General features: G+C 42.9%; 1 protein-coding gene across 1 annotated transcript in view; it reads right to left on the bottom strand.

Annotated features, from left to right (window-relative positions):
- The window catches only part of LOC140483455 (SLIT-ROBO Rho GTPase-activating protein 3-like), a 273,429-nt gene that overhangs the window by 144,723 nt on the left and 103,385 nt on the right, over positions 1 to 25,321 (bottom strand). The window contains exon 4 of the mRNA XM_072581655.1: positions 2,043 to 2,105. Coding sequence (XP_072437756.1) covers positions 2,043 to 2,105 — 63 coding nt within the window. The remainder of the gene's footprint in view (positions 1 to 2,042; positions 2,106 to 25,321) is intronic.

Raw genomic sequence — 25,321 nt, 5'->3', positions numbered from 1 at the left:
TGCCAGGGTTTGGAGGATCTGAGCTACAGGGAGAGGCTGAACAGGCTGGGGCTGTTTTCCCTGGAGCGTCAGAGGCTGAGGGGTGACCTTATAGGAGGTTTACAAAATTATGAGGGGCATGGATAGGATAAATAGGCAAAGTCTTTTCCATGGGATCGGGGAGTCCAGAACTAGAGGGCATAGATTTAGGATGAGAGGGGAAAGATATAAATCAGTCCTAAGGGACAACTTTTTCACACGTGTATGGAATGAGCTGCCAAAAGTAGTGGTGGAGGCTGGTACAATTGCAACATTTAAGAAGCATTTGGATGGGTATATGAATAGAAAGGGTTGGGAGGGATATAGGCTGGGTGCTGGCAGTTGGGACTAGATTGGGTTGGGATATCTGGTCGGCATGGACAGGTTGGACCGAAGGGTTGGTTTCCATGCTGTACATCTCTAAGATTCTATGGTCCCCTACAGAGGAGGAATGGAGGAGTGGAAGGGAGAGAGGAACTTGTTGATATTACAATCACGAGGGAAGTGGTACTACTGACGGAGCTCCAAGCTGATAACTCCCGGAACCAGATGGACTTCATCCTGGGGTGCTGAGGGGTCTGTGCTGGGGCGTCAAACTTCTACAATTTGCATCATTGACTTACATGAAGAGAGTGAAGGCTCAGTCGCTAAATTTGTAAATGACACCAAGATAGGTAGCGGAGTGTCATGAGAAGATGACAAAGTGACATATGATCTAAATAAATCAAGTGGACAAAAATATGGCAGATGGAGTACAATGTGGATACTGTGAGGTTCTTCATGGGAAGAATGAAAAAAAGCAGAGCTTTACCACCATTTGCAAGTTCTCCTCCAAGCCACTCACTATCCTGACTTATAAACATATCACTGTTCCTTCTCTGTCACTGGGTCAAACTCGTGGAATTGTCTCCCATTGTGGGTCTACCTAAAGCACACAGACTGCAGTGGGTCAAGAAGGCAGCTCACTCCCACCTTCTCAAGGGCAACTTAGAGAAGGCAAGTCCTACCAGCATGTCACACAAGAGAATAAAAAATTTGTGCCAATTTGGAGGAGGTTGACTAGATTATATTTCAATTAATGAGTGGGTTGTCTTATGTTGGAAAGACAGGCCTTTGTTTGCACTGGAGTTTAGAAGAGTGAGGATGATGATTTGGTGCTGCCAAGGTGAACATGGAAAGAATATTTTCACTTGTGTATCAGTCCAGAACCTGGCGGGGAGAGGGGCACTGTTTTTCAATCCAGGATTGACTCTTCAATACAGAGATTAAGTGAATGCTTATTTCTCTCAAAGGGTTGAGAGACTTTGGAACGCTCTGCCTCAGAATGCAGTGGAGATGGACTTACAGAATATTTTTATGACAGAGGTGATGGATTCCTGCCGAATAAGAATCTAAGGTTTTTGGAGGTAGAGGCGAAAGCACAATTTGAAACACTAACTGATTGTCCACGGTCTTCTTGAATGGCCCATGGCAGCCAATCTGGGCAGAAGGACAGGAGGGGACTGGAGGCTGGTGCCATTAGGAATGAGAAGGCACAAGTCAGGTGTGTGATGGAATACTTGCTTGGATGAGCGCAGCTCCAATACACTCAAGCTTGATACCATTCAGGATAAAGCAGCCTGCTTGTTTAGCAACCTATCCCGTACTTTCAACTTTCACCCCCCACACTACTGACGCACAGTAGCAGCAGTGTGCATCAACTACAAGATGTATCTATTCTGGGAGTGGTTGATGGGTACAAAGTTGAAGGAGCTTTACTCTGCATCTAACCCCATGCTATATCTGTCCTGGCAGTGTTTGCTAGAGACAGTGGAGAGGATGCTTTGCTCTACATCTAAGCCTGCGGCTATCCCTGTCCTGGGATTGGTTCAGATGCTTTGTGCATGAATTGAGTCATGATGATTGGCATTTGAAGAAATGCCAAACACTGACCAGAAATAAGCCAGAAAGGAAAGAACTGAAGCAGAATGAACTCAATATGATGCACCGCATGCACGCTTGCAGGTCTAACTACTAATACTCACAGTGTACAGCTCATTGGTGACCTTTAGCAGCTCCTCATGCATCTGTTGGCCAATTTCTTTACTCTGTAACAGAAATATACAGGATTAAGATGCTCTGCTGCTGAACGATCGTCTCACATTGCATAATCCTGAAAGAATGCACTAACCGATGACAATCTATTACAGCCCAGCCAAACAAAAAACTTAGAACAATTCTCAGTCACTCCTGTAACAGTAACAAAAGGAACACCAAGAAATTCAAAAAATAGAGACAGAAAACAGAGGGAACACAGAATCCTTGGATCTAGAGACGTCAGACACAGCGGTAGCTCAGAATTTACCAAATGATTTGTACAAGAATCATGTGAGGATTACAGCATAGAATGAGGCTATTTGACCCATCATGCCAGTTATGATTCCAGCTATGGCTGAACAGCTCAGATGCCAGACCAAGACCAGACTTGATAGTTTTTTTTTAATAAACAAGATTTTTTTTACTGAAACAAGCACATAATACTGTAGATTCCAGTTTAACAACAAAACAGAAGTTTATTATGCAAAGGAAATTAAGATAAAATAGAACAAACTAAACTATTTATGAACAGCACAAACTTAAAACTTTCCAAACAACTGAGTGTAGACTTCCTCAGCTTCAAATAATCCCATCATGATATTAACCAAACACTTCTGGTCTGGAGCTTTTAAATCAAATGCCTTACTCTGAGGAAACCTCATTCAAAACAGGCCTAAACTACCTTTGTTTCCTTGGAGCAACTGTTTTCATAATCCAACTTTAATAAAGACTTCTGAAAAATTGCACCAAACTGAAATTCAAGTTTTTTAAAAAAATAAATAAGCTGTTGATGTTTATAGAATCTTCTACTGAAAGCCTAATGCATTGTATGATTTTGTTTGTTCACTTGTAAACAGACCCAGTGGAAACTAACCCCCATTATTCACCAGGAAATTTCTCTGTAATTCTAATGTTTTAAATCACTACGTCTACAGAAATAGTTACAATTTAATTAAACCCCTTTAGATACATGTGAAACCCATATGCCATTTGATCAAAAATTCAAAATCCCAAATAATAAGTGATATTAAAATATATATAAATCGCATACTTTACAACATGTTCCTGTTGGTTCTCTGCAAGAGTGGTCCAGATAGTCACAGTCCAGTTTGTCTTATTAATCACTTTTTTAAATTGGTTCTGCTATCTTTTACAATTGGTGCAAACATAACACCAGGACCCTCTGCTCCTAAACTGCCTTTTAAAATTGTATGTTTGTGATTTTCTGTCCTAATTTTTCCCCACCACGGTGAATCATTTCATATTAGGCTAAGACCATCTCTAATCAGAGACGATCTAATCACTGCTGTTTGACAATCAATGGTGTTACCATCACTAAATCATCCTGTATCAACATCCTGGGGTCATCATTGACCAGAAACTCAACTGGACTCTACACATAAACACAGTGGTGAGTAACTCACTTCCTGACTCCCCAAAATCTGTCCACATCTACAATGCACAAGTCAGGAGTGCTATGGAATACTCCCCACTTCCCTGGATGAGTGTAGCCCCAATGACTCTCAAGAAGCTTGACACCATCCAGGACGAAGCAGCCCACTGGATTGGCACTACATCCACAAGCGTCCACTCCCTCCACCCCCGATGCTCAGTAGCAGCAGTGTGTACTATCTATAAGATGCACTGTGTAAATTCACCAAAGACAGTACCTTCCAAACCCATAACCACTTTCATCTAGAAGGACAAGGGCAGCAGTTATATGGGAATATCACCACCTGCAAATTCCCCTCCAAGCCACTCATCATCGTGACTTGGAAATGTTACTGCCATTTCTTCACTGTGGCTAGGTCAAGACCTGGAATTCCCTCCCTAATGGCATTGTGGGTCAACCCACAGTAAGTGGACAGCAGTGGTCCAAGATGGCAGCTCAACACCTTCTCAAGGGCAACTAGGGATGGACAATAAATGCTGGCCAGCCAGCAATGCCCACATCTCTCAAATGAGTAAACAAGAACTCTTCTGCCTTAAATTTCTTCTGCCATGTATCCACCCATTCCATTGAACTGTCTCTGTCCTCATAATCTAGCATAATTTCAAAATTTGCAGATGACACAAAGAGTATGTTCTGTGTACTAAAGTCTAAATCGTTCATGTGGATCAATAAAATCAGGGATCCTGGTACCAAATTCTGGTATGAATGAGAAGGAAAGCCAGAGCTTTATGTTATGCATGCCATCCTTCAGCATAGTTTTTGCTGGCATTACTAAACATTGCTGATCATGGGAGATGGGATCTCATGAAAAATGCAATCAATAGAGGGGAGATAACGTTGAGTCTCCAAATCTAGAACGGTGCTGGCCTAGTGAATGTTGGAACGGCAAGCAGCCTAGGAGCCTTATTTCAGGAGCAGGCCATTCAGCCCATCAAATGTGTTCTATTGCTCAGTGGGAACATGACTGACCTGTGTACTCAATCTAGTTCTGATGAATAGTCGAGTGACTCGAGGCATTAACTCTGCTTTATCTCCACAAATGCTGCCTGACCTGCTGAGTTTCTCCAGCAATTTCTGTTTCTGTTTGAATTGCCCACATCTTTAGATGCTCTTATCTAAATCTATCACTCTCAGTCTCAAAACTGTTCTAACATTTTGGAGGAGAGAATTCTGGGTTTCCATGACCCGGTGAGAAATTTGGAGAAACGGCAGTGTACAGTGGTAACGTCACTTGACTGGTAATGTAGAAGCCCACCCTAATATTCTGATAACATGGTTTCAAATCCCACCACAACTCATGGTCAAATCTGAAATTAATAATGATCTCACCAACTGATGACCAAGCAACTATAATCAATTATCATCAAGAAAAAAAACCCACCTGTTTCACTAATGCCTTTTAGGAAAGGAAATCTGAAGTCTTTACCTCATCTGGTATCTATGTGACTCCAGATGCACAGCAGTGTTATTAACTTATAACTGCCCTCTGGAATGAGCAATAAATGCTGGTTAGGCCAGCATCACCCAAATCCTGTGAATTAATTTTTGAAAGGCACAGGCTAACTTCATTTCCCAGGTCCCTTTGCTACAATCCTCGATAGCTGGTCTTAGATTGGAAAGCCGTGACTAGCTCCAAAAAACCCAACTGGGCTCCTTTGAAATGGATGGAAAAATTCTCCGGATAAATGCCGCTTTCTTCATGAAGTTCATTGGCAGGAAACCATCAAACTCAGCTGGCCAGGGGCTCGGAGGAAGTGTGAATGGAGACAAGATTAAGGACAGCCTTGTGACATCCCCTTGAAAATGACTTCTTTGGGATTAGTAAAGGTACTCATTGAGGCCTCCATCCAGCTCCTGAAGCGCCCCCCCCCCCCCCTCCCCATTGCAAAGTTGGTGGCAAGCCACATTCCTGAACCATTGTGACTGGTGACCCGCTCCAATGGTGCTGTTAGGGAGCACACTCAGCCAGTGTCAACAAAGCAGTGGTGATGTATTTCCAAGCCAGGACAGGAACTCACTGATGGAGGTATTCCCATTGCCCACTTTCCTGGGAAAATGTTGCTGGAACAGCCCCGGTGAGTTACCACAGTGAATTCCATGGCCATGGGAGGGAGGGAACATTGTAGGTGGTGGTTGGGCTGCCAATGTATCCTGGACGATTTTGAGGTTCTTGAGTGTTATTGGAACTGCACCCATCCAGGAAAATGGGATTATCATCATCTCACTCGCCTGCCTTGTGGATAGGCTCTGGGGAGTTAGGTCATGGGTTACTCACTCCAAATTCCTAGCCTCTGGAAAATACTGACTGATGTTTCCTGTGCAGTCAGTCAGTCAGTCTGACACACACCACTCCATTTATGTTCTTGATTACTGCAAACCACAAGAGGTTAAATATATTCTCAGTTGTGGCAGAAATGGAACAACGGAGGAGGCTTTAAGCGAATAATTATTTCAATACACGATCCCATGATTTTAAAAAGTAGAAGAGAAATAGTACATCTGCTACCACAGTGGTACAGATGCTGCGGGCATTGAGGCGTGCCAGGGAGGAAGTCAGTATCCACTTTGCCAAAAGGGGCACGTGTGGTACTGGCACCCAGCTCTCTCCTGGCACTCAGCAGTCACAAGCTCGTCTCTCACGTGCTCAGGCTAAGCTCGTGTTACTTAGAAATTAGGAAAATCAAACTCAGCCCTGAACTCATTCCTCAAACAGCCAGGGACAAGCCTTCACTCCAAGGCAAGTGCGTCAGAGCCAGTTCGGAGAAGCTTCACTCGGTTCGGTCTGTGGATGGAGGAGCTGACTAACAAAGAAAGGGCAAGCAGGCTGGGCCTGTACTTACTGGAGTTTAGAAGAACAAGAGGTGGGCTTACTGAGATTCTCAGTGGGTTTGACAGCATGGACACAGAGGGCGATTCCCCTTGCCAGAGAATCGAGAACGAGGGGCAGAGGGTCCCTCATTTGAGATGGAGAAGAGAAATTTTTTCTTCTCAGAGGGAGATGAACCTTTTGGTGGTTCAGCCCCTCCAACACCCCCCACCCAAGAGACCGGAGGGTGTCGAGACGCTGAATCTATTCATGGTGGTGATGGACTAACAGGAGGAGAATCAAAGGTTATGGTTGACAAGCAGGAAAGCAAAAGGTCATTGGACCCAAAACGTTAACTCGGATTCTCCCTCCACAGATGCTGCTAGACCTGTTGAGTTTCGCCAGCAATTTTTGCTTTCATTTCAGGAAAGTCAAGCTGAGGCAGACATAACCTTCTTGAAACGTAGGGAAAGCCAATTCTGCTCCTTTCCCCCAGCTCTAATATTTTGCACAGGTTACCACTGGGATACAAAGAGGACGTGAAAGGTGCTACATAAATGTAAGGAGTTGCTCTTTTTAACAGCCACCAGACATTTCCTCTGCATCCCCAAACATACTCTCCCAGAAATTACATATAATTGCAAACAGGCACACACACACAGACACGGAACACAGTGACGGGCTCACATAGACACACAGAACACAGTGACAGGCTCACACAAAGGCACGCGCACACCACACACACACACACACACACACAGAACACAGTCACGGGCTCACACAGACACAGACAGGAAACACAGTGACTGGCTCACACAGACACACACACACACCAGTCACAGGCTCACAGAGAGACATACACAGACACAGAATAGAGTCACAGGCTCACAGAGAGAGACACACAGCCACAGGCTCACACAGACAGGAAACACAGCCACAGGCTCACACAGAGACACACAGCCACAGAACACCGTCACAGGCTCACAGAGACACAGACAGACAGGAAACACAGTGACCGGCTCACACAGAGACACACAGCCACAGAACACCGTCACAGGCTCACACAGGCAGACAGACACGATCACATTTGGCACACCTTGTGCTAGAAATTTGTGAAGTTCTTACCAAATTATGCAGTGTCAGGTCAGAGCCAGAAACCCCTCTCAGTGTTATTTGAATTACTTCCACCAGCTGACGTTTCTGATAGTAAACTGACTAAAAGGAATCAAGGTCAGATTTTCTGACTCTGACTGTAATCCCCAACTCGTGGGGTCTACAGCTGCCAATTGCCCCCTCGTATGAACCCCGCACCCCCTCCCCCCCACAACCCCAGCCCCGATGTAGTCTGCCTGATCTGTCTCTGCTGAGCTCAATGTTCATTCCACACGTGCATACTTAGATAGTGTTAACAGACTGAACAACATCATGTAGCTCAGCATCACATCACTCTGACCTGCTTCAAATCACCCCTCATTCTTCTCTCAATCCGTCATTAAACAACTGCATAGGAAGATGGCAGAGGTTGAATGGAGAGTTGCTGTATCTATAAAATACTTTACTCCCAGAAGTGATTAGATTACTCTTTGCCTTAACCATGCTCAACAAGGGGTAATTCAATTCCAGAGTATTATTTTGCAAGCAAATTGAATCTCGCAGGCGCCAATTCGGACAGATAACTACACAAACCCAGAGACGGAATATGGGCAGAATCGGACTTTTAATCGCAAATGGTTCGGTTGTGAAGGAAGGTCAGCGCTGCAATTACCTGTCAAACAACAACTTGCAGCCACAGTGTCACCTTGTAGTGAACCGGAATATTAGCCACGCGGAGGATGGCTACACGTTTTGACAACATTCCAGAATCTTTTGTTTCGGGTGCGAAATTTGCGCTTGACAAGGTGAGGAAAGTCAGGGTCAAGGGATTTAACCGACAGGGTCACTGGGAACGTCAGACTCCAGCTCAACTCCCACCCACAGTTAGATACAGAGTGATGGTCCATCTACTCTTTTGAACGAGAGTAAACTGAAATTAAAGCTCCCTCTTGACTGTTCCATCAAGCACTCCCAGCAAAGGCATGGGGTTAGATATAGGTAAAGCTCTCTCTCTATAGTGTCCCCATCAAACACTCCCAGGATATGTATAGCATGGGGTTAGATACAAAGTAAAGCTTTCTCTACAATGCCCCATTTAATCACTCCCAGAAGAGAAACAGTATGGGGTTTGATGCAGAGTCAAGCTCCCTTGGCACTGTCCCCATCAACCACACCCAGGATAGGGTTAGAGAGAGAGAGAGTAAAGCATCCTCTACTCCTTTAAACCGAACGTAAACAGCCCCTGACGGAATGAAGTAACAAAACGCAAATTAATGCGAGGGGAAACTTATCAGGTTAAAGTAACATTGTCCAGGGTGGTGGTGGTGGTGAAGGACCCCAGCTCCTGCGGTGCCCTCCATTCTAGGCCATGCTATTGAGCACCATGTGCTCCTGCTCCAGGGACACCTGAGCAAGGACTTTGTCTGCCTGTCTTTTGCGGTTGTCAGGAACACCGAGCCCCTCCCTGGCCTGCTGTCTGGACCTGTTAATGCTCTTCCTGGCCAGGCCCAGCAGCAAAGCAATGAGAGGGCTCGTAGACTTGTCCTCCCCTCCCCTCCACACACCGGTTGCCTGTAGATCAGGATATGAGACTGAAGTGCAGTCAAAACTCAAAGAGCAGCTCCTTCAAAAAAAAATTAAAAGACATTGCAAATGGAAACACTATGGAAATATGAAAAACCTACACTGTCCCCAAATGTTCCCATGGGTTAAATATACAGTTAAATTTCTTCTACACTCTCTGTATCAATTACTCCCAGGATAGGGACAGATACACAGGGTTAGATACAGAGTAAAGCCTCCTTCTACACTTTCCCCCATCAAACACTCTCAGGTCAGGTACAACATGGATTAGCCCTGGTCTAAAAGATATTAGTTTAGGAGATTCAAACAGGAGGGGATAGAGAGCCCAAATCTAAGTATAAATCAACATATAAAGTGTAGAGTGTTTAACAAAAAGGACAGAACTAAAGGCTCAATATCTGAATGCACAGCATTAGAAACAACTAGGTGAACCGATGGCATAAATAGAAAAAGGTACGATCTGAGAGCAATTAGAAACATGGCTGTAGGACCGGTTACTATAGAAACCACATATTGACGAGGAGCTGCCACTTAGAAAGAGAAGTAAGCTCAGAATAGAGGGAGGGATGTCCCTGTTAATTAATGACATATGAGCACAGTAGAAAGGGATGAACCAAGTTCAGGAAAACGAGATATAAAAGAAGTTTTCACAGAGATGAGAAATGATAAAGACTGAAGTCAGCTGTGGGAGTGATGCACAGGCCTCTAAACAGTAATCACATGACAGGATGGAGAATAAAAGATAATTATAAGAACATAGAAGAAAGTTTAACTAAAGTGCACTAGCAAGTTAGACAAAGGGATAGGTTAAACTGATATGCAGTGGATATTTCAGAGGATATTTCAGAATAGATATATTCCAAGTAGAAAAGAAAAAATCCAAAGGAGGGTCCACCGTGCATGGTTAGGTAAAGTTCAAAGATAGTATCAATCTTGAAGAAAATGCATATAATTACAGAAAGGTGGATGGCAGGTTAGAAGATTGGACCCCTGTTGCGTCTCACTGTGTCTCACACCCGCACACACACAACATGGATGCTGGGAGAAAATAAGAACTACCGCACTCAGGCAGTAGTGCAGAAAATAAGCGTAAAAAAAAATTGGACACAATCTTTTAAAAAACAACAAACAATGACTATAAAGATGGAAAAATTTGAGTGCCACAGAGAGCTAGCTAGAAATATGAAATAGTTAGCAAGAGTTTCTATAGATACTTAAGGATAAGTTAACAAAGCGTGTACTCACCCAAATGAAGTCTGGGCATTAAAAATAAGGAAATGGCAGATGAATTGAAGATGTACTTTGCATCAGTCTTCACTATAGAGGATTTGATGAGGAATTCAGGAAGACATACCAGGACTAGCACCAGGCATGCCAAAAAAAATGAGATGTCAATCTGGTGAAGCTACAATAAAGGGCTACTTGCATGCCAAATAGCAGAAGCAGCATGCAACATGTAATAAAAGTACCAGGCAACAACCATCTCCAACAAATCATAATCTAGCCATTCTGTCATGACGTTCAATGGCTTTATTATCGCTGAGACCCCTAACATTTAGTATGCTCGGGTTACCATGGACCAGAAATGGAACTTGGTCAACAATAGAAATACTGTATTGTCCTTTAAGAGTAGGTCAGAGGCTAGGAGTTCTGTGGCAAGTAACTCATCTCTTGTCTTTCTGAAGGCTTTACAGCATCAAGGCATCATCAGGAGCATGTTGGAATACTCCGCACTTGCCTGCATGGAGTAACTTTAGTAACACAAGCAGCTTAACACCAGGACAACGCAGTCCAATTTAATGGGACCATATCCACTGCCTTCAATATTCATTCCCTTCACTACCAATACACAGTGGCAGCAGTATGTACTATCTAGAAGATACACTGTAGTAACTCACCAAGGCAGGTACATGGGAACACCACCATCTACAAGCTTCCCTCCAAGCCACTCACCACCCTGACTTGAAAATATATTGGCTGTTCCTTCACTGTCACTGGGTCAAACGCCTGGTCCTGCCTCTCTACCAGCTTCCCCCCAAGGAACTATGCCTCCCCACTAAGAACTGTAGCAGTTAAATAAAGCACCACATTCTCCAGCACATTGGGGTTAAACAATAAAAGCTGGCCTAGCCAGTGATGCCCACATCACATGAACAAACTTATAACTTAAATACAAGTACTGTCCCAGAAACAGCTGTCAATCAGGAAATGGAAGGCTGGGAGGAACAAGACAAAGGGGTAATAACCAGGGAAGGGGTCTTGAGTAAACTCTTGAATGTATAGACTGACAAGTCCTCAGGTCCCAATGGATTTTATTCTAGAGACTTAAAAGAAGCTGATGCATTGGCTTTTATTCTCCAAAATTGCCTTCATTCAGGAAGGTTCTATTAGAATGGAAAATAGTGAATGGAACCCTTTGAAAATGGAGGGAGACAGAAAGTATAAACGGACAGGCCAGTGAGATTAACAAACACCATTGGGAAGATGTTGGCACTCAGAAAAATTCAGGATCACCTCACAGAGCCAATGTAATGTGATGAAAGAGAACTAATCAGGGTTCTTTGCCATAGTAATGCGCTGTGGTTAAAGGGGGACAAGCATTTTGATTTCCAGAAGGCACATGAAACATTAGTGCTATACAAATGCACTATTGTTGTTGCACTGATGGGACATTTTTATCTCCTTCCATAATTGTCCTGTGGCCTCAGAGCGGGGTTCCCAGTTTGGTGTCCAATTTTGGACCCTAGCCGAAGGGAAACAAACAGAGATGTACGACAGGTGCTGTCACAGATTACTTAATGGGTAACATTTTGAAGCCTGAAACCAGATTTCAGTGACGTTATTCCCTAGCTCAGCATTCCATCCAAACCCCCTTTACTATTATCATTTCAAAATGTCATTAGCGTTTGTAAACATCCCACTCTGACTTGAGCAGTTCATGATGGGCTGCCATTGAAACACAAGCTAAATCACAACAGTAATATTGTCCTGACCAGGTACCAGGACCATTAGTAACCTCAGGGTACACATTATCAACCCACGTAGAGTGAGGAATGGTAATGAGCATCCCTTCACGACCACCCCCCCTACCAAAAAAACCGTCCAGGGCTGGGAAATCACCATAAAACTCCGATAGAATAAGCTTCATTACTGTTTGTGCCTTCAAGCAACGATTTGAAGCAAGCTGTCGGATTGATGTTGAAATAGTCTCCTCTCTGCTGAGTCCTTTAAGAGTTCACAGTGGGCTTGCCTTCAGACAGCAAGCCCTCAACACACATCCATCTGGAAAGGCAGCTCCTTGATTGGATTTTACAGAGCTTTGATTCGCTCCAGTTGGGGGGGGGGGGGGGGCGGGGAGAAGAGGGGTGGGAGTGACACATCTGAAGGAACAAACAGCACTCTCCAGACTGAGCCACAAATGTTGTCACTGTCTGTTTGTAGCCAATCTTGATGCTGGCTGCTGCTGTCTAATTTTCCTGCAAATGTCCTCACCAACCCTTCAACAGGACAGAAGGGGAACTCAGCATAGCGACAATCCCCACCGGTACAACTTGCAATGAGTGTAAGCAATATTTTCAACCATTCAGAGCACTGACAGCTGGACCTTGGCCAAATCACTTTCTGTCTGTCTGTCTCTCTCTGTCTCTCTCTCTCTCTTACACACACACACACACACACTTCTGTCTAGGTCTCCAATGGAGTACGGTGCTCCATAGTTCGAGTTTTGATCAGAGTAAACAAGGTTGGAATGCTGTTCAGTGGAAGAGGAGCCGTGAATATAAAGCGACAATACCAGAGAGATGCTGGATGAGGAAAGTTATTCAGCAAACGAGGATCGCATCGCCCGACAGGGTGGTGCAAACAGATTCAGTCGTAACTTGCAAAAGGAAATTGGATCAGTAATCAAAAGGAAAATAATTGATAAGGCAGTGGCGGAAGAGGAGTGTGGGGCTAATTCAATAGCCTTTTCTGAAAGCCAGCACACACAGGATGGGCCTTCCTGCTGTGCTGCACCAAGAACACAAACATTCAAATGTGCAAAAATATATGTAAAAATGCGCACTAACATCCATTATATAGGGTAGCCCATCAGCCATTGAGCCACAGCCTTTATTCCATGATGTTAAGAATGATCTGTAAGGTACAAACAGACAAAAACACACGTGCTCAGACACAGATATGTAGCGAAGTGAAATTTGCCCTGAATTACCACCTTGGGACATTGCCTGATGTTCACGGAACACCACACACAGTTTTTATTCACTCTAATGGATAAAGAATGGAAATCAGAGCAGAATCTAATGCAGTCACAAAAGTAATTTACAAAAGTTAATTACTGGATCCATTCATCAAATACAGATTGCGCCTAACTGCCCCTCCACCCTGCACAGTGGTCCTGCTATGAAATGGAGACACAACGAGCAGAAATGAGCAGGTTTTCATTACTTGCCTGTACCAGGTTTGTTCATCTCCAGAGCAACAGACGACTGGAATTGGCTGAACAAAAACAGGGCAGTGATCTTGCACAGCTCCAGATCATCGACCAGCAATTCTTTTGGACAAGTGGGCAGTGAAACGATGTCACAATTGGGATCGGCCACTCCCGTCACTCGGAGTGAAGGCTCTCAGCCACTCTGTTAAAGCAGGTTCCCCCCAGTGATGGGCCAGACCGCTTCCCAGGCTGGTCGCTTCAATCTCCGCAGCGTCAAAGTGGAGTCGCTTGGGTTTCACAGCTCATTCCAAGCTTTGCAAGTAGTATTTTGACAGGTGTGGCCACTCAGCAGGGGGGAAAGAGGGAATGGGTGACCGGCTCAGTCAGAGGAGGTTGGCGCTTTCTGGGGAGTACAGCCACAGCCAAGTCTGTGGGACCGTGGGCGGCTCAGCTCTCCAGAGGGGATGTGGAGTAATAGAAAAGCAATAGGAGATTTGGTGGTTAAATGGGAAGATATGTTTCTGTAGCCAGGGGTGTGAATTTGGGACAGTGTGTTGTCTCCCTCGTCATTGAGCGGCCACAGAGCTCTCTGAAGAAGTGGGTGGGGGGGGGTAGATCAGTGGTTGTGGTCCACAGAAGTATCCACACGATCATAAAAAAAAAAAGAGGGACATGGTTCTGCATTCAAGGTTTCAGGAGTTTGTATGATAATCTCTGGATTACACCCAATACCCAAGTGAGTTCAGAAATGAAAGTGTAGCGCTGATGAATGTGTGGCTGAAGAGACAGTAACAGGAGAGGGAGGTTCGAGATTCCTAGCTCATTGCGACAAGCTCTGGTTAAGGCCTGACTTGTGTAGATTGGGCAGGTTGTGCCTGGATCAATTTCCTTGCCGGGCAATTTGTCGGTGCATTTGCGGAGGGTTTGAACTAACTTGCCACGGAGCGTCGGTTCCAGGGCATAATGTTGGGAGGAATACACTGAAGAGGGCTGAGAATTGGGAGGGAGAGCGCGCGCAATGGAGCGAGAAATAGAAAAAGGTATTAGATAGTATCACAGCAGGAGATCTAATCTAGGAGAACTGTGCATTGTGCGATTGCATGGAGTGTGCAAAATGGAAATGGTGAACTGCAAATGCAGATAGTGACATGGAAATATGATGCTGTAATGATAATGGGGACCCAGCTCAAGAAAGGGTAGGACTGGATACTAAATATTCTTGGATACAAGGTGTTCTGCAAAGGAAGGAGGAGTGGAGGAGTGACAGTGCTGACTACGGAGACTTATCCCACTACGGCAAGTACAGTGGAGGCAGATTTAATGGTGGCTATCAAGACATCACTGGATAATTATCTGAATAGCAATGATTTACAGAGATAGAGGGGAAAGGTGGGAGGGTGCGACTAAGTGGATTGCTGTTGTAGTAAGCTGGCACAGGCATGACTGGCTGAATGGACTCATGCTGTAACCCTATGACTCATCAATAGCAACAGACAACATCAGCTCGAAACATGAAGAATTACCACAGCATCCTACTCCTCCTCTCTCACACAGGTATGGTCTCAGCATTGGCTCAGTATGTAGCACCCTTGGCTCAGATTCAGGAGCTATGGGTTTGATTCCCACTCCAGAGATCTGAGGAGGACATGATCGAGGCTGATGTTCCAATGACGTTCTGTCAGAAGTACTGCCTTCTGAATGACACATTATCTAGCTGCCATCGTTACCAGAACAGATTGTCTAGCCATTTGAGAGATGGCTACCTTCGTGCAGAGCAAGCTCCCTACAATTGCCTACATTACCAGCAGTAACCACACTTCAGAAACGCTTTGAGCGGTCAAGCTCTTGAATGGCTCAAGGTCTTGAGAATAGGATGAATAAATGCCAACTCTTTCTTTGTTAACTTTGCCTGCAATTTATTGAACTTTTCCTTTTTTGAAAGCTCATGCCATGTTTTGCGCTTTAGCGTCACTGCACAACACCACCTGTAACCATTTTGTGTGAGAGGACTCAAAAGTGGTTTTTGTTGGGACATTACGGCAGATTGTCAAAGTGTCTAAACAATGGGTGCCATTTGTCATCTAACAATTAGTGTGAAATTGTTTCTATAGCTGCTGAGGTGACACCAGGATGGTAGGCTGCCTCCCTGGTGCCAATGTAAGGATGTCACTGAGCGGCTGCAGGGCATTCTCCTGAAGGATGACAAGACAGCCAGAATTTGTGGTCCATACCAATGGCAATAATTTAGCTGGGAAGAAGGTTAAGGTACTGACACTTGAAGTTAGCGAGTTAGAAAAAAGTGTTTAAAAGAATAGAAGCTCAAAATCGAAGGTGTTTGGTACATTTGCCTTGAGTATTGGAGTTGGGAGGTCATGTGGCTGCTGTACAGGACATTGATTAAGCCACTTTTGAATGCTACATTCAATACTGGTCTCCCTGCTATATGAAAAGTGTTGTTAAACTTGAAAAGTGCAGAAAAGATTTATAAGCATGTTGCGAGGGCTGGAGGTTTAAGCTATAGGGAGAGGTTGAATAGGCTGGGGCTGTTTTCTCTAGAATATCAGAGGTTAAGGGGTGACCTTACAGGAGTTTATAAAATCATGAGGGGAATGGATAGGGTGAATCACCAAAGTCTTTTTCCCAGGGTAGGTACAAGTTGTTCTGCTATAGCACAACAGTTGTGCTCCTCTGCAACTTTGCGCTACGGAAAGCCGCAATAGAAAATTGCTATATCTGTTCAATATAAAGTTCACATAATCCAAGCCACATCCACAATTCATCAATTGCATTATAACCTATTCACGCTGTTGAAACACATGTAATTGCAGAATGGTCATTTGCCTGTGTTTGGCCCATATCCTTCGAGAACTATACCTGCCCAAAACTCTTTTAAACATTGTAATTGTACTCACCTCTACCACTTCTCATTCCACACACACCACCCTCTGTGTAAAAACAATTGCACCTCAATTGCCTTTTAAATTTTTCCCCTCTTACTTTAAACCTATGGCCTCCAGTTTTGGACTCCCCTATCCTGGGGAAAAGACCTTGGCTATTCACCTTACCTATGCCCCTCATGATTTTATATACCTCTAAGTTCACCTCTTAGCCTCCGACGCTCCTGTGAAAAACATACCAGCCTATTTAACCTTTCCATAAAACTCAAACCATCCAGTCCTGGCAACATCTTTGTAAATCACACCCATCTCCTGTGGCTCCACATGTAGACGGCCTCTTGCAGAGTGATCAGGACTGGGAACGGAATACTCAGCGGCTACTCATCAATTGAGGAGGATAGGCTTCAAGGAAGAAGCGGTAGTGTAGTATTATTAAATGAGTAACACGTTTAACACATCAGTGAGAGGATCTTAATGCAAAGAATCAAGATGTAGAATTTGAGTGGAACTAATAAATAACAATGGACAGTAACCATTCATGGGAGTACTGTATAGATCACCAAACTGTCATAGTTAGGTCATGTTGACCAACACAATCTGGAAGTTAGAGGCACATGTGAAATGATTAATGTAGCAATAATGGAAGACATATATATTATATACATATATATATATATAAAATATATATATACACTGGTTAAATCCAATGCCGAGGATGAATTCCTGGAGCAATATGTTGTGGAAACAATGCAAGAGGTTGTCTTAGATTTTCTATTACGTAATGAGAAAGATCTTATTAATAACCTTTCTGTAAAAAGTAATAACTAGGAAATAGTTACCTTAATATGGTAGCTTTATATCAAGTTTTAAAGCAATTACATTTCATTTTGAAACTAGGGTCTTAAATCTGAACCAAAGATGAGGGGCAAGTTGGCTATAATAAATCTTTTAAGAAATTACGAAACAACAATATACATTTGTCTAGGACACAAAAATACAGCAGGAAAGGAAAACCAACCATTGCTAACACAGGAAATTAAAGTGATTTCTCAGGTTGCCGGAAAAAAAGTGGTAAGCCTGAGGACTGAGAGTAGCTAAAAGTCCAGTAAAGGATCACCCAGGAACTGATAGAAAGGGAGAAGACTATATTCATGCAAGGAAGGAACATGAAAGTGAACTGTGAAGTCTCTCTGTAGCTCGCTGTCTAATTCAGGCTGAAAGAATATGCACACCAGCTTGTTTTATTCCATTAAAACAGGAAAGAAAAACTAATTATTAGAATTAAATTGTTTTTCACCAATGACAAAAAGTTGACTCGCTAATCATAACTCTAACTCAAAACTTTACCCTTTTAAAAACAAAATCCTATTACTCATAGGACCAAGGCAAACAAGCCAAATATTATGGTTGGACGAGTGAAAATAATCTAAATCTGGGAAACAGTTCAACAGCACGAGTTTGGACCATTGACTTTGATCAATTATTTTCCTTCAGTTCCTTCTGACCCTGTGCTAATGACAAGAGGTTGTGGGTGCACTGATTCTCAGTCTTTCATTCACTGGTTGAGAATTCACCCTTTCAGGGCCTCTGAATGTGACTTTCCTTCTTCTCCTTTGAATAGGGATTTGCAGTGAGAGAAGCTTTCAGAAGAAAGGTGAAGAAAAGTAGCAAGCTACCAGAAATTTTCTTCTACTTATTTGCAGAGAGGGGTTTGGGGGAGGCCGGCAAGTTTTGAATACTTACTCATCGCAAACTGAATGTTTCTGTATCTACAAGACTGTGGCCACCTGCACAGGAGCCAATCAAGAGGTTGTTACTATGCGGAGTTCTACTGAACCCACAATTGCAAAGCCAATCAAAAAAGACTACGCTTGAGCAGCATTCGCCCTGTCAATCTGGATTTTTTTTACTTATAGGTATTTATCAAAAGCCGCTAATTCAAATCCAACTTAGTGAAAAATTTTCTATCTGGCGACACCACTGGGTAAATCTCCCTTTTGTAGACGAGTTGTAGATCTGTGTGAAGAATTATGCCCCTTAAGGTCCCTTTTAATAATTTTTCGCCACACAGTCTGCATGTTTATGCTCACTTCCACCTGTCAGGTTAACTCTACAGCTTGTGATAATGTCAAATCCTCTCTCAACTGCACAAAGTTTGATTCAGTCTGCCAACACTACGCAATAATGTGGTCCCAACTTAATCAGTTTTTTTCGGTGCCTTCATTAACAATTCTTAGTTTGTCAATATAGAGTCATACAGCATGGAATCAGACCCTTTGGTCTAACTAGTTCACGCCAACCATGTTTCCAAGGCAAACTAGTCCCACCTACCTGCGTTTGGTCCATAACCCTCTAAACCTTCCCTATTCAAATGTCTTTTATACAGTGGAACTCTATCTGCATTCACCACTTCATCTGGCAGTTCATTTCACACACCTACCACTCTGTGTAAAAATATAAAACATTAAGGAAACAGCTTTTTCTCTCTGTCTCTCCTACTGGTTTGGTTCACTGCAAAACTTCTGGACATATCTTCATTAATCCCCTCTCTATCCAAGATGTTGCCTGCATTACAGTCTCTGGTGGAGAGAAGGGTATGGACTTGTTCACTGTTAGACATTTATGTTAGTTCCAGGATGGATCTATACTTTGTAAATGTACAATGCCAGTTCAGCCAGGCTTGGGCCTGGACACCTGCTCAAAGCACTTTGATGAAGACTAAATGTTTCTTTTTCCACTATTTCTCTTCACTCCAGCTATTCTCTACATCCTATTTTTAAAAAGAAATCACCATTCAGTTCTATTTTGAGACTATTTCCCCAACTGTCCTTTCAGTCAGTGAGTTTACTATTGCTAGTTTTTATCAATCACTGACAGTCTATTATTGGGGTTGTAGGTGGAATTGTAGTTTGGATAAGCCAATGGTAGGATCAATGCAGACTGTGGAAGGTGAAGCTGCTAGTAAACCTGATCTTTTATTGAACATGATTCTCTAATTATCTACAGGTCACATAAGATCATTTCTCATCAGTCACATAGTTTTATTACTGATGTAGACTATTGAATTTACATACTGATATTAATCTTATCCACAGAGTCTTCTTGCATATCTATTCTCTGACTGCTGTTTATGAGGAAGTTGTGGTGCCAGTATATATACCCATTAAAAGAGTCAAGCAGAGTGGCATAGTGCCATCCATTTCTGCTTTATAATATCATGACATAGGCTCAAATGTCTTGTCCTCCAATCAGGAGACAATATAGACAAGGTCAGTGTGGTGCTGGTACAGCGAGAGATAGCACAGCCTATTACATGGTGTGTGGTATACATGGGGCAGACAAGGGAGCAGCAGGATAATGCAATATAAGACTTAAGATCATTCATTTCCTCCAAGAACATTATTTTCAAGCAACTCTGCTTGCTTAGTGTGTGTGAAAGGGGGCAATTTTGCAAGTTTGCATAGTTGAAGACGAATAAGGAAGCTATTTTTTTTGTCAACTTCTATTGCGCTGAATGAGCCAAATCTGTTGTCAGTTGGTCCTTAGGGAGGAGAGCAAAGCAGATCAAACTGGTTGGTCAAGTAATTGCAGCATGCTGCTGTGCAGAGGGACCTGGGTGTCCCTGTACATGAATCACAAAGAAGTTGGTTTGCAGGTGCAGCAAGTAATTAAGGCGGCAAATGGAATATTGTCTTTCATTGCTAGAGTGAGAGTTTAAAAACAGGGAGGTTATGCTGTAGCTGTATCGGGAGCTGGTGAGTTGAGGTGAGCAGGCTGTTAAGTGGAGCTGAATCCAGGCAAATATCAGCTATGATCTTGTTGAATAGCAGGGCAGGCTTGAAGGGCTAGATGTCCTACTCCTGCTCCTAGTTCTTATGTTCTTATGGCTTTATTTCTGCGATCATCCTAGGGAGACAACTTTTTATCCAATACTAGCTCTTATACAATGATTACAAAATAATAAATAAGTAATGGAGTTAAAAATCACAACACCAGGTTATAGTCTACTAGGTTTATTTGGAAGTACTAGCTTTCGGAACACTGCTCCTTCACCAGGTGGTTGTGGAGTATAAGGTTCATACCGGGCACCTCACATCTTCAATGCATTATCTGAGACAAGATGGCACCTATTGTTAAAGCTCACTTGAGAATGTAACTTGGAAAAAAAATGGTCTGGGATTTACATATGAAAGAACTGAAAGCAACATGGTCATTCTAAAAGATGAGAGGCTTAACAAACAATCCAGGTCTTTTTCAATATATAATTTCAGTTACATCACACAGTAAACATTGGTGTAAATTCTGTGTCTTATGATCTTATACTCCACAACCACCTGATGAAGGAGCAGTGCTCCAAAAGCTAGTGCTCCCAAATAAACCTGTTGGACTATAACCTAGTGTGTGATTTTTAAAATTTTGAACAAAAAGATGGCGTTCTTGGAGATATAGCTAAATCCTTGGTCAAAGAGGTGTTTTTAAAGGGTTTTAAATTAGGAGGTGGTGGTGTAGAGGGAGAAATTTGGTAGAAAGTATTCCAATGTAAAGCTTTGATGATCATAGCTTTGTAGTTTGATTTCCAGAAGGCATTGGACATGATGCCATATAAAAGATGCTGTGCAAGACAGAACCTCAGGGTAAAAACCAAAAGAACAGTGGATGTTGGAAAAAGAAATTGTTGGAAAAACTCAGCAGGTTTGGCAGCATCCATGGAGAGAAACCACCATTCGTTTAGTGAGAGGTGGAACAGGGGGACAGTAAAATCATGGAGACCACCACAGAATCATCTTTCCCATCTTATCCCATCACTGGTGGGTGTCATCAACAGCAAGATTAGAACTGGACAAGCTACTTGTCCCAAGGCTAACATGTGAAAACGCCAGTGCCCTATGGCTGACACTGGGTTAATGCCCTGCCCCAAAGAGGTTGCCAACTAAATAGGGTTTGCCAATGCAGGAGTGATGATGGCTTAATAAAGCAAATCAAAAGTCCCTGCGGGTAGGAAGCAAACCTCAAAGGCAGCCATTTGATTGGCTGTTGCCTATAAATCTTGGGGGGGTGGGGGGGGGGGGGGGCGGAGGCCTACTAGCTGTCTGTCTGTGCCAGAAACATGTAGCTGCTCCCAATGTTGGACTGTCAGACAAAGATTAGGGACCTATATCGTGTTAAGATAAAGATAATATCGCCATAGTCCCAGAGGGCCATGGACGCTACTCTCTTGTTGGAGAGAGATGGCTGATGGTGGTTTAATCTGAGGTTGACAAGGAAACTCCTTCATGGCAACCTCTGTTGGTGTGGCAATTGAACTTGTGCTGTTGGCATCACTGAGCCATCTGAGCCAACCAATCCTGTCATGTGGTAGCCCTCCAATTTAAATGATACTAGATTGAAGGACGTAATAGCCCTTTTTAAATAAAGGCATTGTATTACGGGGTACAGGTCTCCCAGTAAAAGGTATAGCTTGTCCATTTAAATAAGAACACTGTGTTGTAGAGGACCACATTTAAACCTAAGAATAACAAAAACAATCTATAGCATAACACCCTAAGTAATTGATAGCATCACAAGGATAAACTCCTCTTTAAGTAAGGACAGTCTGCTACAGGATTAACATCCTTATTAGGACATTAACACTGTAGTAGAGAGTATAACTCGCCCAATTAAATATTCATGCTGTTTCATAAGGCATAATTACTCTATTGAAATCATTTCACTATGTCGCAGCATACAACTCCTCTTAAGTGATAATACTGGATTACATGGTATTAACTCATCTATTTACAAAATACTATCACAGGTTTTCTTTAAACCCAACACCATTGCATGGTATAACCACCTATTTAAAAAAATAACATTGTATGGTAAAACACATTTCCCCTCAATGAATAATAACCTAATTGTATAGGGTTGAAGTTCCTTATTTAAGTAACATCATCAATCATGGTATAACTTCCCTATTTAAATATGGAACATTGGTTTAGAGAGTGGAATTTCCCTATTTAAATAGTTGCACTGTAAAAACTGATGCAAATAATATTACATGATCACACAGTGCGATTCTCCCATTTGAATGCAAACATTTGATCAACAATTGTATTTGATAACAGTATAATGCATATTTAAGATGCAAGTTATATTAACAGGTTACAACTCCCCAATTTAAATAATGCTGCATGAATGTGTATAAATCCCCCTTTTGTATAGTAACCACCATTTTATAGATTTTAAGCACTCCAATAAATGATAACTCTATTGCTGCGTACAACTTCCCTATAGTATACCTCTACGGTATAAAAATGAAATCAAAACATAGGTGTCCGTGCTGTACATCTCTATGACTCTACAATTCTATAACTCCCCATTTCAACACAAACACTACCACACTGTAAAACTAACAGAATATAAAACTCCCCGATTTAAATTGTACCAATATTTTAGATTTAGATTACTTACAGCATGGAATCAGGCCCTTCGGCCCAACAAGTCCACGCCGACTCGCCAAAGCGCAACCCACCCAGACCCGTTCCCCTACATTTACTCTTTCACCTAACACTACGGACAACTTAGCATGGCTAATTCACCTAACCTGCACATTTTTGGATTGTGTGAGGAAACAAGAGCACCCGAAGGAAACCCACGCAGACACGGGGAGAATTTGCAAACTCCTTACAGAGAGTCGATTGAGGCGGGAAAATGAACCTGGGTCTCTGGCGCTGTGAGCCAACAGTGCTAACCACTGTGCCACCGTGCCGCTATTCTGTAGTATAACTCCCATTTATTGAATAGCACTGCAGTACAAAAGTGTTATATAAATATTAACTATTACAAGGAGTAAACTTACTTAAACAATGACACTTTATGACAGGAAATAACCTTGCCCAATATTAATAATACATTTATTACAGGGTATAACTATGCATTGCAGCACTCAACTCTGCTATATAAATAATATAATTGTATTACTGGGGTATAAATCACTGTGTTGGTCTTTAACCCAAAGCAGTAACAGTAAGGAAAATGTATAATTATGTGCAAGTGCTCAAGTAATTGGTGGCTATATTCCCAGGGGATGGGACATGGGAAGTGAGCAACCCTTGCTCTGATTGTACAGGGAACATAGATACTATGAACCAACTCAATATGGCTAATGGATGGATGTGGCAATTTACAGATATTCCTGGCGAGGAGGCAGAAACAGAGAGAAAGACAGGCAGACACTGACCAAGGGACAGAGAGCGATAGAAGAGTATTTAGATTTCGAACAGGCATCAATTGCATGCAATTCTGGTCTCCTTCCTATCAGAAAGATGTTGTGAAACTTAAAAGGGTTCAGATAAGATCTATAAGGATGTTGCCAGGGTTGGAGGATTTGAGCTATAGGGAGAGGCTGAACAGGCTGGGGCTGTTTTCCTTGGAGTGTCGGAGGCTGAGGGGTGACTTTATATTATGAGGGGCATGGATAGGATAAATAGACAAAGTCTTTTCCCTGGGGTGGGGGAGTCCAGAACTAAAGGGCATAGGTTTTGGAAATGAGCAGAAAAGATATAATAAAAGAGACCTAAGGGGCAAACTAAGGTTTGGAGAGATATGGGCCGGGTGCTGGCAGGTGGGACTAGACTGGGTTGGGATATCTGGTCGGCAAGGACGGGTTGGACCGAAGGGTCTGTTTCCGTGCTGCACATCTGTGTCTCTATAGTAAGTCAGATCAGTTTTCAAGTTTGAACTGGACCAGAGGGAAGTTGAGAAACAAATTTGTAAGGAAATCTCCACTATCTGTAAGAATAATAGGGTGGTTATGGCAGGGGATTTTAATTTTCCAAACATAGACTGGGACTGCCATAGTGTTAAGGGTTTAGATGGAGAGGAATGTACAAGATAAACATCTGATTCAGTATGTGGATGCACATACGAGAGGTGCAAAACCTGACCTACTCTTGGGAAATAAGGCAGGGCAGATGACGGAGGTGTCAGTGGGGGAACATTTTAGGCCAAGCGACCATAATTCTATCAGTTTTAAAACAGTGATGGAAAAGGATAGACCAAATCGAAAAGTTGAAGTTCTAAATCGGACAAAGACCAATTTTGATGGAATTAGGCAAGAACTTTCAAAAGCTGATTGGGGGCAGATGTTCGCAGGTAAAGGGGCGGCTGGAAAATGGGAAGCCTTCAGAAATGAGATAACCAGAATCCAGAGAAAGTATATTCCTGTTAGGGTGAAAGGAAATGCTGGTAGATATAGAGAATGCTGGATGACTAAAGAAATTGAGGGTATGATTAAGAAAAAGAAGGAAGCATATGTCAGGTATAGACAGGAGAGATCGAGTGAATCCTTAAAGAGTATAAAGGCAGGAGGAGGACAATTAAGAGGGAAATCAGGAGGGCAAAAAGGGGACTTGAGATGGCTTTGGCAAATAGAGTTAAGGAGAATCAAAAGGGTTTTTACAAATACATTCAGGACAAAAGGGTAACAAAGGAGAGAATAGAGCCCCTCAAAGATCAGCAAGGCCTTTGTGTGGAGCCACAGGGGTTGGGGAGATACTAAATGAGTATTTTGCATCAGTATTTACTGTGGAAAAGGACATGGAAGATATAGAATGTAGGGAAAGAGATGGTGACATCTTGACAAATGTCCATATTACAGTGCTGGATGTTTTAAACGCATAAAAAGTATATAAATCTCAGGATGTAATCGGGTGTACTCTGTTGGAAGCAAGGGAAGTGATTGCTAGGCCTCTTGCTGAGATATTTGTATCATCGATAGTCACAGGTGAGGTTCTGGAAGACTGGAGGTTGGTGCCACTGTTTAAGAAAAGTGGTAAGGACAAGCCAGGGAACTAAAGACCACTAAGCCTGACCTCGGCGTTGGGCAAGTTGTTGGAGGGAATCTGAGGGACAGGATGTACATGTTTTTGGAAAGGCAAGGACAGATTCAGGATAGTCAACATGGCTTTATGCATGGGAAATCA

The sequence above is a fragment of the Chiloscyllium punctatum genome, chromosome 12, assembly GCF_047496795.1.
Source record: "Chiloscyllium punctatum isolate Juve2018m chromosome 12, sChiPun1.3, whole genome shotgun sequence".
Classification (NCBI taxonomy): Eukaryota; Metazoa; Chordata; class Chondrichthyes; order Orectolobiformes; family Hemiscylliidae; genus Chiloscyllium; species Chiloscyllium punctatum.
The sequence above is the reverse complement of the archived record's forward strand: the minus strand, read 5'-3'. Positions and strand labels throughout refer to the sequence as shown.